Here is a 13,119-nt window from a genome sequence, read left to right on the forward strand (position 1 = left end):
ACCCTAGGGGGGGAGGCGCACCACTTGCCTTGGGGGGTACTCCAACCCCCCGGCCGCCGCCCCCTTGGGAGATTGCATCTCCCAGGGCCGCCCCCCTAGGGGCCTATATAAAGGAGGGCAGGGGGGAGGGCAGCCGCACCCTGTGTCTTGGCGCCTCCCTCCCCCTGCTACACCTCGTCCTCCTCCCGCATCAGCTTGGCGAAGCCCTGCCGGAGTTCTGCTGCATCCACCACCATGCCGTCGTGCTGCTGGATCATCACCAACCTCTCCTTCCCCTTTGCTGGATCAAGACGGAGAAGACGTCACGCTGACCGTACGTGTGTTGAACGCGGAGGTGCCGTACGTTCGGCGCTAGGATCTCCGGTGATAAGATCACGACGAGAACGACTACCTCAACCCCGTTCTTTTGAACGCTTCCGCTCGCGATCTACAAAGTGGTATGTAGATGCATCTCTCCTTTCACTCGTTGCTTAGATGAACTCATAGATGGATCTTGGTGAAACCGTAGGAAAATTTTTATTTTCTGCAACGTTCCCCAACAAACACTGCCTCTCCCATCTCTGTTATTTTTATTTTTATCAACAGGTTCTCTATTTTTTAATAAGGAGCCCCCCTCGATCTCTCTATTATTGCTCTTTGTACTGAAATCTATGACCTCTCTGTGGTAGAAGTTCTAAATGTTAAAATTTAGGTGGTAATCTCACCTCTCAATTGGAAAAGTCCACCACAACTCCTATCCACCCCTTATCCCTCAGACCAAACACACAAATGGCTATCTCTTACTAGTTGAGATCCATTCCAACCAAACAAAAAAAATGGTTATCGCCAGATACAAAGACATCATGCATCATTAGTGTTAAACTTTTAGGTGCAACATACTATTGCCAACAATAACTCCAAAAACTGCATTAGAAATATAAAAAAAATCAGCTGCACAAAATGTATAGTTGTTGGTTCTCCGCTTATCGCTCGCTGTCTGCAATTGTTACTCTTAGCTGTATCACTTGTACTTCCTTCTCGAGGCATGATTTCTTGGGGTCGGAACACGCAATAAAGAGTAGCATGTGGGAATTTTCACTGATTGGCTTGGTATGAAATGGTGTACATGTCATGTCTATGAAAAAAAAGAGCAAACCTAATTGTGAAACAAAAGGCAGTAACATTGAGAATAGATGATAGAAAAATGATGCAAATTTGGACGTGGAGTATCTGCTCACAGGCTCAAATGCTCCCTAGCGAACAGTAAATTAAAAATAGTAAAAATTTAAAATAATCTGAATTATTTTGGCGACAAACATTGATGAATTTTCTAAATACTTGCAAATTTTTGTGACGAAAAAACATTCCTAATGCTCTGGGAAAAACATCAAAGGCCCAAATTGCTTTTCTATAGGACATCAAACTAAAATATTCAGAAATAGTTTATCCAGTGAAGAAACATCAACGGCTATATAAGAAAGCATACCCTTAAAGCATTCAAATTGAACTTCCACATAAATAAAGCACATCTCATGCATTTGTACATGTTAAAGAGAATTTGCTACCCTAGGCAGCTAGGGCAAACTCTCCACTCAAGACATCACTGGGAAGCCCGTGGATTCGCCTCCCCTCTGCCTGCCGCTCAGGCGGCTAGTGACGGGGAGGGTAATCTCGATGCCAACAAAAAATAGCTGGTTATTAGATTAAGCAAAGATTTTTACCTTGAGCTTCAACCAACCGATTTTTTGGTGGAAACACGAACTCATTGTTATAAATTGATGGTGATTCATTTACGAAAAGAACGACGAATCACAAATCAAGTTGACAATGAAAATCAATATTATTTATCGAAAGACATGTCAGAAAATCAAGTTGACAATGAGAATCGTGGCCTTTCCAATGGATTTAATGACGAAAAGATTGGTCAAGCAAATCTCCAGGCCATAATAATACTATATAGTAACAAAATACAAAATAGACTGATGTAAATAATATTTCATCTAGTACAACTGAAATTTCTAGTATATACAGTACTTATTACGGTGGGAGGAGAAGAAACACAAAGGAACTCGGTCATGCATGGACTATAGGCCCTAAGCGCGAACGTACTAGAAGACGAGTGGGAAATAGCTCTGGTGATATGTAGGCCGCCGCTGATGATCCTCGTAGTAAATATACTTTCTTTCTGTCGCACACAGTGTCCTGCACTTGGACGGCATCGGCATCGCTGACGGTGCTGGAAAGGACTGGCCGATGGCCTTGCCGCCACACAAGGTGAGGCATGGCCTAGAGGACTCCTCTGGATGGGCTGGCTTGATCTCAACGCTGATATGAATTTGTGCGCTTTTCAGGTCGGCGTCCATCTTCTCCCGCAACTCCTGAGAGAGGAACAAGCCCTGATTAGACAGGGACACGTCGAGGTCCGTCGTCGACCACCTATCCACGCAGAAGGCAGGCATCTTGCCCCATCCGATGCTTCTCGTCGTGGAGTTACTACTGCCTTCGTCGTAGTAGACGATCACGGTGTTCTCCTCCTGGCAGACTCGTCGCATGTGCTGCTTGTTGTTAACGTGGACGGTGAGGTTGAAGGCCGGCGAGACGGCAGGGTTCTGCGAGGGGTCGAGCCCTTGGACGCCTGTGAACCGTACCGAGTACCCAGGCTCCAGAACATGAGTGAGGTGCCACATGTAGATGGCCAAGCCTACAGAAACCGCCAGCAAGACCAGCATCGCCAGCGTGCCCAGCCAAAAGGTCGTCTGATCGTCGGCGGCGGCATCGGGAGGCTGATCTGGTTCAGGTTCAATGGTGAGGACATAGTAGTCGCCGTAGTTGCCCGGTTCTTCTGCCATGGATACTGTCGTGATGCGCTCGCAGATCTCAAGCGCAAGCTAGGGTCTGCGGCTTTACATCTATATATAGGAGGACTTAGGGATTTTTCTGTGTCCGAGTCCACCCCAAAGAGGCGTAGGATTCGATACGGGCAGCAGGGGATTGATTCAAATTCGAGTCCGACAACATTGTCCTGATGCGATCGGACTGCAAGGCATTGATCTGAACCGACATCGATTCTGCACCTGGCTGATCGACTCGTATCGTCTCGCCTGCGTGTATATATATATACTAGCAAAAGGGCCCGTGCGTTGCAACGGGAGAAAAAAAACATAATCTTAAATGGCTATGACCACATTTTGTTCGTATCTCATCATATGAAAATTTTCCATCTTAACATTTACTCACAAATTGAAGCAATGTTCACATTTTCAAAAAAATATCGTGGTTGTCAAAAACTTGGTAATTCAAAGAATTATTCCGAAATTCAAGAAATGTTTTAAAAAAACACTATAATATTCCGATCTACCCCGGCAGTTAATTCTTCAAAAGACTCGGAAGCATTATTGTGTAACTGCATAGCTTTCATCATTCGTGATTTTTTTTTTACTTTTTTCGAACATTTTTTTGAACTGTGAACATTTTATTATACTGTGAACGTTTTTTAAGCATTTACTTATGAATAGGTGAACAAATCTAGAATAGACGAACATTTTTTTTGAAATTCAAAAACTTGTTTTGAAATGCATGAACATTTTTTGAATTAGTAAACATTTTATGAATGAATAAACTCTTTTGTAATTCACTAACTTTTTAAAAAAATTGGACATTTTTAAAAATCATGAACATTTTTTGAATTATCAAAGATTTTGTTCAATTTCATTAACATTTTTTAATACACAGGTTTTTTTTTCAACATAGAAGGCATACTTGTCCAAAAAATGACCCTCTAATAAATTGACTATGTGACATGCGTATTGTTGCTTCCAGGTTAGGCCAGGGTCAGAATTTTAAGTAAGTTCAAGTGACTAAGTGATGGTGTTCAATCTTCATGGTTGTAAGTTCAAATATGAAAAGAACTAAAATATACTCCCTCCGTCCAAAATTCTTGTCTTAGATTTGTCTAAATACGGATAAGTCACGTTTTAGTATTAGATACATCCGTATCTAGACAAATGTAAGACAAGAATTTTAGGACGAAGGGAGTACCAAATAGTGTGGCTGTTCTCAAAAATTTAAATCTATTGCTAGTTGCTTAGATTCAACTTTTAGCCATGAATGGCAAGAAAAGTAGTTTCTCAACTCCCTAATAACAGCAAACACATCAAATACCATTTAACAATGTGCACAGTAAAACAACTTCTAAATCTCGACATACTCCTTTGAGTACTTAACTAACAGATAATGTGCGTTAATGGTTGTAAGTTCCTGCCAATACTTTTTTCGACAGAACATATGCTTATATATAAATACTGGATTACTTAACAAAGTCATTTGCATACACACCATACTGCCCAGTGCCCACCCAGGTTTCAGAAGTATCTGACACTCTAGCAAGGGAAGCAAGATCATGAGCTACACAATTGCTATGTTTAGCGAAGGAATTACAGATTGCAGAAATATGTCTGCAACGATTTCTTGAGATCATCCTTTTGTAGTCTCCATTAATGATCTTCACATAATTAACCAAGAACTCAACCCAGCTTTGAATAGAACTTTTAGCATCGCCCATGGATGATGTCATTTCATAGATGGCAGGCTCTCCACAATGTAACCATCACACGGCCTCTCTTCTCTTTGTTGACGCTGGCTAAAAGAACATTAACCAGTCTAGTCCATTATACCTGCAATTTGTATGAGTTGACCTTACGGCTTAATGTTTCTCTACATTGGCTGTCCTAAATCTATCACACATTTGTGCATGATGGAAAATATATCACACTGAATTTCTTCTGAACTTCTTCTGAGATGTAACAACACAAGCAGTAAAAACAAGTAAGCAAACCTACCAATCGAGCTTTCAACGAATTTGTAAAATAATTGCACAATCCAGGTCGCATGCACACCAATTAATAAATTCAGCCTCAAGTTTCTACAGCCACATCAATTTGAAAAATCAAGAGAGAGGAAAATCCAAAGCCGCAAAATCCATCTGCCGCAAAGTTTAAGAATTTTACAGTAATATATCTCTCTCTCAAATAGTTATTTTATCAAACCAGAGATGATTAAGAACTTGCAGATTTCCAGTTACTAAGTTTTGCTTGGTGCCTGCATTGTCCTAACAGCCAGCCTAACTTATTTCTATTTAAGATTGGCATTTGACAAATCCCACAACCAAGTCAACATCCAGCAGTGGCACTGGGAGCACAAAAGTATAACATTGTACCCCTAAGATACATTTGAAACTTCATTAGAAAGTGTGCAATTCAACGAGACGCTCTCACCATCTGATGAAAAATTGATGCAGCCAGTGTCATTGTCGAGGGTGAAGGACACGTCTGTATTCCTCTCCATCTTGCCAGTCACCATTCCAACGAGCCTGACCTGCAGACCACCCAACCTAGATAGTCGCGTAAGAAGCCAATCTCGATGAACACAAAGCCGAGGAGATGCGTACAATGGGCAGTTGGGCACTCACCTTGGCCGTCTCGATGCGGGCCACCCTTCTCGCCAGTGCTGGACAACGTCACAACGATGATCTGCTTCATGGTGATGAAAGAGGGTGAAGACCACCACCGCAAGGAGGCCAGCAGCTTGGGTGGTAATCGACAGAGCCAGGTGGACAGTTCCAACAGGTGCCACTGCCAATGTAATTAGTACACTTATAGTCTTTCACTGAGCAAAGTGCAAATTACATGAAGTAAAGCTAGACGGCAATTATATGCTTCGTGTATGGGTGGAATACAACCATCGGCTATAGTAGAGGGAGAAGACTGGATGCAATGTAAATCTCTCATCTCTTCAAATATGTCAACTGGAGCATTTCTCAACAATCCTTTGGATCTGCTCCGGAGTGAAGATTGATACACTTGTATCAAAATCAGCACTCTCCAACTGCCTGCGCAACTGCATTGACAATAAAGTCAAGATAAGCACTGCGCATTGCTTCTTCTGCTCATAAATACTTTGTAAAACTTTAGTTGTGTATGTTTCAGTGAGAGGGGGCAAGCATAGAGCACATACAGTCTCAACTATGACAGATTGGCTCTCGGAACTGTGTTTTCTAATTTGAACTAATATCTCCAGTAACAGCAATCAAAAGGATGTAATTAGCATCTTCAATACAGTTAAGTTGAATGCTTCGAAAGAGGCACTATAAAAACATTTTTGCTTCACCTGTTGTTGTAATTTCCTGTTGAGTGTGCATTTTCTCAGCAAATTCTAGAGGCTCAAGCTCGGCCTCATCAATAGCCATCTCTTCTCTATCAAATTAAATAAAAAAAATCAGAACATGGCTTTTAGACAACAGTTCAAGTCAACTCTGTAAAGCACAAATTATTATTGCTAGAGAGCAGGTAATTGTGGCTGTATATTCATTTTACTTGTTCTGTTTTATGGCTAGCGTATTAACTGACACATCTCTTTTCTTTGAAAATAAATAAGTAAAAGAGCACACCACTACACAGATTATCGTTGACTATATTCAAACGTGCACTACCATATAGTGAAAGTAGAAGTTCGATTTTTTTAACATTTACAAAGCAGTTTACAGACTTGACGCATCAAGGACTGCATGGAAAATTGATTCCAAAGAACTGAAAATTAGAATATGATGCATCTGGACACAACTGAAGTAGAAACTACAAACATATGGTGATGTCTTCGCGTTGGGAAGCTTTGAGCAATTGATTGTTCAGATTTGACCTTGCATCCAAAATTACTACACTGTTGCTGCTGTCGACTCATAGTTTTCTACCAGGACCAAACTCACAATTGATTTAATAGCTAGAGCAGGTGATGGTCTCCTCATCCTCACGCAGCTCTAGCAGGGTCATCGGGGAGCTCGGTCCAGTTATCGTTCAGACCAGATCTAATGAGAGAGGGAGGGTGCAACTTGGGGATCAGTTGGGAGTGGGGAAGGGGTGAGGAGGGCGCTGGTGGGGGGAGACACAGGAGCCATGGAGGGGGGCAGAAGAGGTCGTTGCACCTTGTGCTGTTGGCCATGGAGGGGGAGGGCAGGGGAGAAGGATCAACCCGATCCAAGCCCGCAACCGCACACCTGGGGAGAGCCAAGGCTCGATCCGGAGGAACCATCCCGCACCGAGCTCCGTCGCCTCAACAGGAGCTCGTCTCCCTGCCCGCCGGCCGGTCACCGGAACCACCACCGCCGGCGACCGCCTCCCTCACCTTGTGCCCCTTCTCCTTCTCCTTTCTTCCTATCTTTCTTCTCTCCCTCACGCCCTATCTCTCCTTCTCCCGTCGCCACCGGAGCAAGACGCAGCACCCGCCGCCAGATCGGCGCGGCACCGGATCGAGGTCGCGCGGGGTGGGGCGCCTCCTGGCGGTTGGGATCGGGAGGCGAGGGAGAGAGAGGAGAGCCCGTGTGTGTTTCTGTTTTTTTTCCGACTGTAAAAATGATCGCAGACTGAATTCTTACAAATGTAGGGCTTTTTTGTAAAAGCGAATCATTTTTCCAGATCCACTTAAACATGGACTGCGGGTTGATTTCTCAAAAACGGAGGGACTTTTTAGCAAAAAGGCCGACGACGGACGACCAGAAGCGGTCGGTGGTTTATTAGTAGGTAAAGATATATGCAGAGGTCCGGCCGTCGATAAACTTGGACACCCCTTGCTTAGGTATATTTACGACGTAATACAAACATGGAATTTCCGTCTACGAAAGCATTGGTTTGATAGCGGGAGCCTGAAAAAATTAAAGGGGGAGAGAGAAGTTGCCAGGCGGAACTCAGCACCAGCGGCAGCGGCAGACGACTGGGCGACGTAGTTTTCAGGGAGAGAGATAGGTGTCCTCATGGCGCTCTCTTCCCCTCCTCTCGTGCTCCCCCCCTTGGGGCGTCGCCGGCTCGCGGCTCCCCTCCGTCGGTGTCCAAGTCCCGTGTGAACCCCAGCCCCCTTCCTCCCTCATGCCTCCCTCTGGGCTCCCCGCCGGCGGCGGGGCCCGACCCCCTCCCTCCCGTGTCTCCCCCTCCCAGCCCGGTGGCCCTGGAGGCGCCCTGGGCTAACCGGTTTTGGGCTTTGGGCTCGGTCGATTCTGGCTCCGAATCCGACTCCGAGGTCCCTTCTCTCCTTCCCCGCCCGACCTCGGTGGCTGAGTCGTCGTCTCTAATGGCGGCGAGTCGCCGGCGTAAATTCGCTCCGGGGGGCCGGGGCCGGCCGGTCGTGGTGGGTGTGGGTTCGGATGGTTGGTGCCGTGTTGGCCGTGGGCGCCGGCGCGCCGCCTCTTGGTCGTCGGATCCCTCTCTGGTGGGCCCTGGGGTGGCTGTCCTTGATTCGCTGGCTCCTTCCCCTCCGGTGGCGGTTCGCCCTGGCTCGCCGCTGCCTGTGGGCCTCCCCTCCCCGACGGCGGCGGCGCCGGCGCTAACCCTAGATCTGGGATCGGGGCTGCCGCTGGTGCCCCGGGCTGTGGGTCGGGCTCCTCAGGTTGGTGCTAGGCCGTGTGGGCCTGTGCTTGTCCCTCCGCTGGGTTCCGTGGTCGATTTCCCCCCCCCCCTCGTTTCCGTGCCTCTTGGGCCAAGGCCGGCCCAATTGCGTCCCTCTCTCCCTTCGGCCCCTCTGGGTGAGCCCGGCCTGTCTGGCACTGGCTTTATATGGGTCCGGAGGGGTTCGGCTCCCCCTTTTCTAGGGTTTCCTGCTTCTGCCGCGGACTTGCGATGGCGCCGCTCCCCCATCCGCTGCTTTGTCAGATCCACGCCTCCTCCTCCCCTCCTTCTCCCCTTCGCGTCGGTGGTTGCGATGGATCGCTCCCGCGGGTCCTCCAGTGAGGCTGTCTCTGGTCTCAAGCGGGGGCGGGACGGTTCTGGTGACGCCGCTGCGGATTTGGAGTATGAGGCGTCACTCCGCGCTAAGCTCCAGGCCTCGCGGTCGGAGACGGGCGCCGCGTCCCCTCGTGCGTCTGGATCCGGGCCGTCGGCACCTCCGCCCCTGGCGCCCTCTGCTCCGGTGCCTGTGGCCGATCCCTGGGAACAGGCGGCGCGGGGGAGCCGGGCGGGTTCTTCGGGACCTTCCTCGTCTCCTTCCTTGCTTGCCCCCTCGGGTGGGCCGCCGCGGGCGCCGGCGGTGGGCGGTGGCGGGCCGTCCCGCTTCGTCCCTCGTGGCGGCTCGGGGGCCCCTGTCCGGCGCCCGTTCGGTGCGGCTGCGGGGCGTGGCGCTGGCGCTGGGGCCGATGGTGGTCCTCCTGGTGATGGCATCCTCCCCCCGCCACCCTCTCGTGGCGCGTGCCGCAACTCCTCTCACTCCCAGGTTTCCAATCCCATCCTCACCTGCTTCGCGTGTCATCGCCCTGGCCACTTTCAACCCGTTGCGAGAATCCTCCGTTCTGTCTCATCTGTAGGGAGGACGGTCACCTCACGGTGGACTGCCAAAGTAGGGTCAAGCCTCCCTCTTTCATCCACTATGGTATCGGCCTCCCTGGCTGCTCGTTCATTGCCCTGGACAAGGAAGTTCCTGTTGCTGCCCCCAACCCCTCGCTGTCCAATGTTGGTGTCATTTATGTTCAGGACAAGTGCATCTCTCCGCAAGCCCTCCTGGACGAACTCCGTTTGTGGGATGAAGGTGGTTGGGATTGGCAGATTAGCCAACTCTCTGATTTCGAGTTTGCGGCCACTTTTCCTTCTAAAGAGAGTCTTCGCATGATGTCTTCCTGCACCAGCTTCACACTTCCTCTGAACCAACTTGTGGTCTCGGTCAAAGCTGCTTCCAATGGGTCAAAGACCATTTCCTCTCTATCTGATGTTTGGGTGTTAGTGGATGATGTGCCTCCCAGCATGCGCACCTCGTCTTTCCTGATGGCTTTTGGGGTGCTGATTGGGAAACCAATTGAGGTTGACCCAGCTTCGCTATCTGTTCTTGGACCAGCTCGGCTTCGGGTGTGGTGTGTGGACCCGATATGCATTCGTGGCACTGTTGATGTTTTCCCGGCGGCTGGTGGTTTTCGTCTTCGGGTCCCGGTGGAGGGTGCCCCAGGCTCTGACTCCCCTCCTCCTCCCCCTCCCCCCCGGCCTCGGGTGATGATGATAAAAGCAAGGAGGGTGGTGGGGTTCTTGAGGACTCGTTGAATGGTACGGATCCTCGTTTCATCCAGTCTGCGCGGGATGGGCTGTCTCCTGCTGAGCAAGAACTGATGAAGGATTGTGCTCCGGCTCCGGCGGGTGGTTGGGTTCGGGGCTCGGGGCCTGGTGTGGAGGGTGGGCCGGCGGCTGCGGGTGGATCGAAGGGCACCCCCCTGTCGGCGGCGTGCTCCAACCTGCCCGCTCGCCCCACCTCCCCTTCGCTCTCCGGCATTGAAGACCTACCTCCGGTGGGCCCTTCGGCGGCCAAAAAGAGGAAGAAGTCCTCGGTGAAGAAGTTCTCCGCGAAGAGCAGGGCCTCGGGGGACTCCAGGCAGTCTGCGGCTGGGCTCTGTCGCCGACTGGAGGTGGATCTGGGGGCGGCCTCGGGCCCGTCTTCGGCTGCTGCTTCTCCTGGTCGGGCCCCCCCGGTGCCTGCTAGCTCCCCTGCCTCCACCGCTCGCAAGAGTGGCCGTGTCTCCAACAGTGGCGAACGTGTGGTGGATCGGGCGGCTCGGCGTGCGGCGGCGCGCGATCTTCCTCCCTCAGGTTCGGGCTCGCTCCCATCTCCGTCCCCCCCCTTTGGCTCCGTCTCCTGTTAGGTTAGTTTTACCCTCTCAATCCGATGAGCACCTCATTTCGATATTAGATGATGTGGGGATTTGTTTAGACGCTAGCTTGGGCTCCCCTTCCTCTTTGTTGCAGTTGATCCGTGCTAATGAGCGTGCCCAGGCTGATATTGCAAAGGCCAAGGAGGCTGGTGCTGGGGTGTCTGCCCCTCTAGTTGTGGCCGGAGGGGCACCGGAGGAGGCTGACAGGGGTCAGGTGCCTCCGGTTCAGAAACGCGGGGCTGGGAAACGTGCTAAAACCTGCAAGGCTCCGTGCAGGTCGAGTCTTCGAATTAAAAACCTCTCCTTCAGATGAAGGCTTTATTTTGGAACATCAGAGGGTTCTGCGCTAGGGGGCGCAGGGACCATCTGAAGGATGTAGTGCGTGCTGAAAAAATTGATTTTATTGGCCTCGTTGAGTCCCTTAAACCATCCTTCTTTCCTTCTGAACTTTCGGCTATTGCTGGGATTGATAAATTCAGGTGGAATTCTATGGCCTCCGTTGGCCAGTCAGGTGGCTTTCTCTTGGGCACTAATAATGATACTTTCGATTTTGTGGCTTTTGACCATGGCATTTACTGGGCTAGTGTGGTAGTTTCCCTTCGTTCCAACAATACCCTTCTCGAACTTATGGTGGTCTATGGTCCGACTGATCATTCCCTGTCTCAAATATTCTTGGATGAGATTTTTACTAAAATAGACTCCTGTCAGCTCCCCCTCTCCATTGGGGGTGACTTTAACCTGTTAAGATACCCTTCTGATAAGAGCTTTGCCAATTTTTCTTGGCTGTTGGCTGCGGCCTTTAATGCCTTCATCAGGGATACGGCTATTCGTGAAATTCCGAGGGTTGGGGCCCGTTACACTTGGACTAATCGACAGGCGTGTCCGATTCGCTCGGTTCTTGATAGAGTTTTTATCTGCCCTGCTTGGGATGGTCTCTTTCCTCGATGCTCACTTTGTGCCCTCCCCATTGTTGGCTCTAATCACGCTCCCCTTATCCTAGACGACGGATTTCGTCCCAGTGGCTGCCAAAGATTCCAATTTGATGCGTCCTGGCTATTAGTGGAGGGGTTTCCTAGTATGTTGGCTCAGAAGATCTTGGACTGTCTAATCTCTCCCCACCGTACCTTTGGCCCTATGGATGATTGGCATCATGTCTCGTACTTCCTTCGTGAATTTCTTAGGGGCTGGTCCAAGAACCACTTTGCTGAGGCGAGGCGCGATAAAGTTAGGCTGGGCGCCCAAATTAGCGCTCTTGACAACCGTGCGGATGATGGTGGGCTCTCGGAGGCCGAGTGGCAAGTTCGGTATGGCCTTGAGAAGGCGCTTCTGGATATCCACCGCCAAGAGGAAGTTTATTGGAAGCAAAGGGGCATGATTAATTGGACCCTTAAGGGTGATGCGCCCACGGCTTACTTCTTCGCCATTGCGAATGGTAGACGGCGTAGATGCCTGATCGATAGTCTCATTATTGATGGTGTTAGGGTCTCGGACCCATCGGCCATTCTTCGGCACGTTGTACAATTCTTCTCTAATCTGCTTGCGGCTAAACCAGACCTCGGATTCTCGCTTGCCCCGGGCTTCTGGGCCCCCCTTGATAGGGTTTCGCCCATTGATAATGAGCTCCTGCTTATTCCCCCTTCTGAGGAGGAAATTTTTGACACTATTCAGACTGCCAACTCTAACGCGGCTTCAGGCCCCGATGGTTTCTCCATCCCTTTCTTTCGACAGTTCTGGCCCCAACTAAAAGGCCTCATCTTTGTTGTCATCCAAGGGTTTTGGCTGGGCACTATTGACATGTCTAGACTTAACTACGCTGTCCTCACCCTCATACCTAAAATCAAGGGCGCTGATCTCATCTCCCAGTTTCGGCCTATTGCTTTAATCAACAACTTTGCCAAGATGCCTGCTAAGGGCATGGCCACTAGGCTGTATCCCATAGCGCATCGGACCATTAGCCCTTTCCAGTCTGCTTTCATCAAAGGGAGGTTCATCTTGGATGGGGTGCTTTGTTTACATGAGATAATACATGACCTGCGGGTTCGAGGGACCAAGGCGGTGGTCCTTAAGCTTGATTTTGAGAAGGCTTACGATTCGGTGAGTTGGAACTTTCTTTGGCAAGTCCTTCTGGCTAAGGGTTTCGAGGGGCCTGTAATGCACCGCCTGATGCAGTTGGTTTCTGGTGGACACACGGCTGTGGCTGTCAATGGTCAAACTAGCAAGTTTTTTGCTAACGGTAGGGGTCTCAGACAAGGGGATCCAGCATCTCCTTTGCTTTTCAATTTTGTGGTTGATGCTTTATCTCGCATCCTTTCTCGAGCTGCGTTGGCCGGTCATATTACCCCGGTGAGCTCTCACCTTATCCCTCATGGCATCTCTCATCTTCAATATGCGGACGACACTATCATTTTGATGGAGCTCAATGAGAACAGTCTCACCAATCTGAAATTCCTTCTGCTTTGCTTCGAAGCGCTTTC

General features: G+C 49.6%; 1 protein-coding gene across 14 annotated transcripts; it reads right to left on the reverse strand.

The window, feature by feature from the left end:
- Positions 1-4,289: 4,289 nt before the first annotated feature.
- On the reverse strand, positions 4,290-7,379 carry LOC123069125 (uncharacterized). Of its 14 annotated transcripts, none has more exons than XR_006432276.1 (6): positions 6,956-7,379; positions 6,145-6,230; positions 5,717-5,866; positions 5,447-5,609; positions 5,253-5,352; positions 4,290-4,652 (listed from the first exon to the last, which is right to left on the reverse strand). XR_006432276.1 is itself a non-coding variant. In XM_044491889.1 (6 exons), exons 1-6 carry the CDS (start codon positions 7,060-7,062, stop codon positions 4,639-4,641), a joined length of 636 nt encoding a protein of 211 aa, XP_044347824.1. In that variant the 5' UTR covers positions 7,063-7,379; the 3' UTR covers positions 4,290-4,638. The 14 variants fall into 14 exon arrangements, 6 of the variants coding, with proteins under 6 accessions (XP_044347824.1, XP_044347823.1, XP_044347826.1 ...); XR_006432277.1 differs by having other exon boundaries at positions 4,290-4,771; XR_006432279.1 differs by having other exon boundaries at positions 5,253-5,368; positions 5,717-5,874.
- Positions 7,380-13,119: the final 5,740 nt, after the last annotated feature.

The sequence above is a fragment of the Triticum aestivum genome, chromosome 3B (assembly GCF_018294505.1).
Source record: "Triticum aestivum cultivar Chinese Spring chromosome 3B, IWGSC CS RefSeq v2.1, whole genome shotgun sequence".
In the NCBI taxonomy this organism is placed as follows: Eukaryota; Viridiplantae; Streptophyta; class Magnoliopsida; order Poales; family Poaceae; genus Triticum; species Triticum aestivum.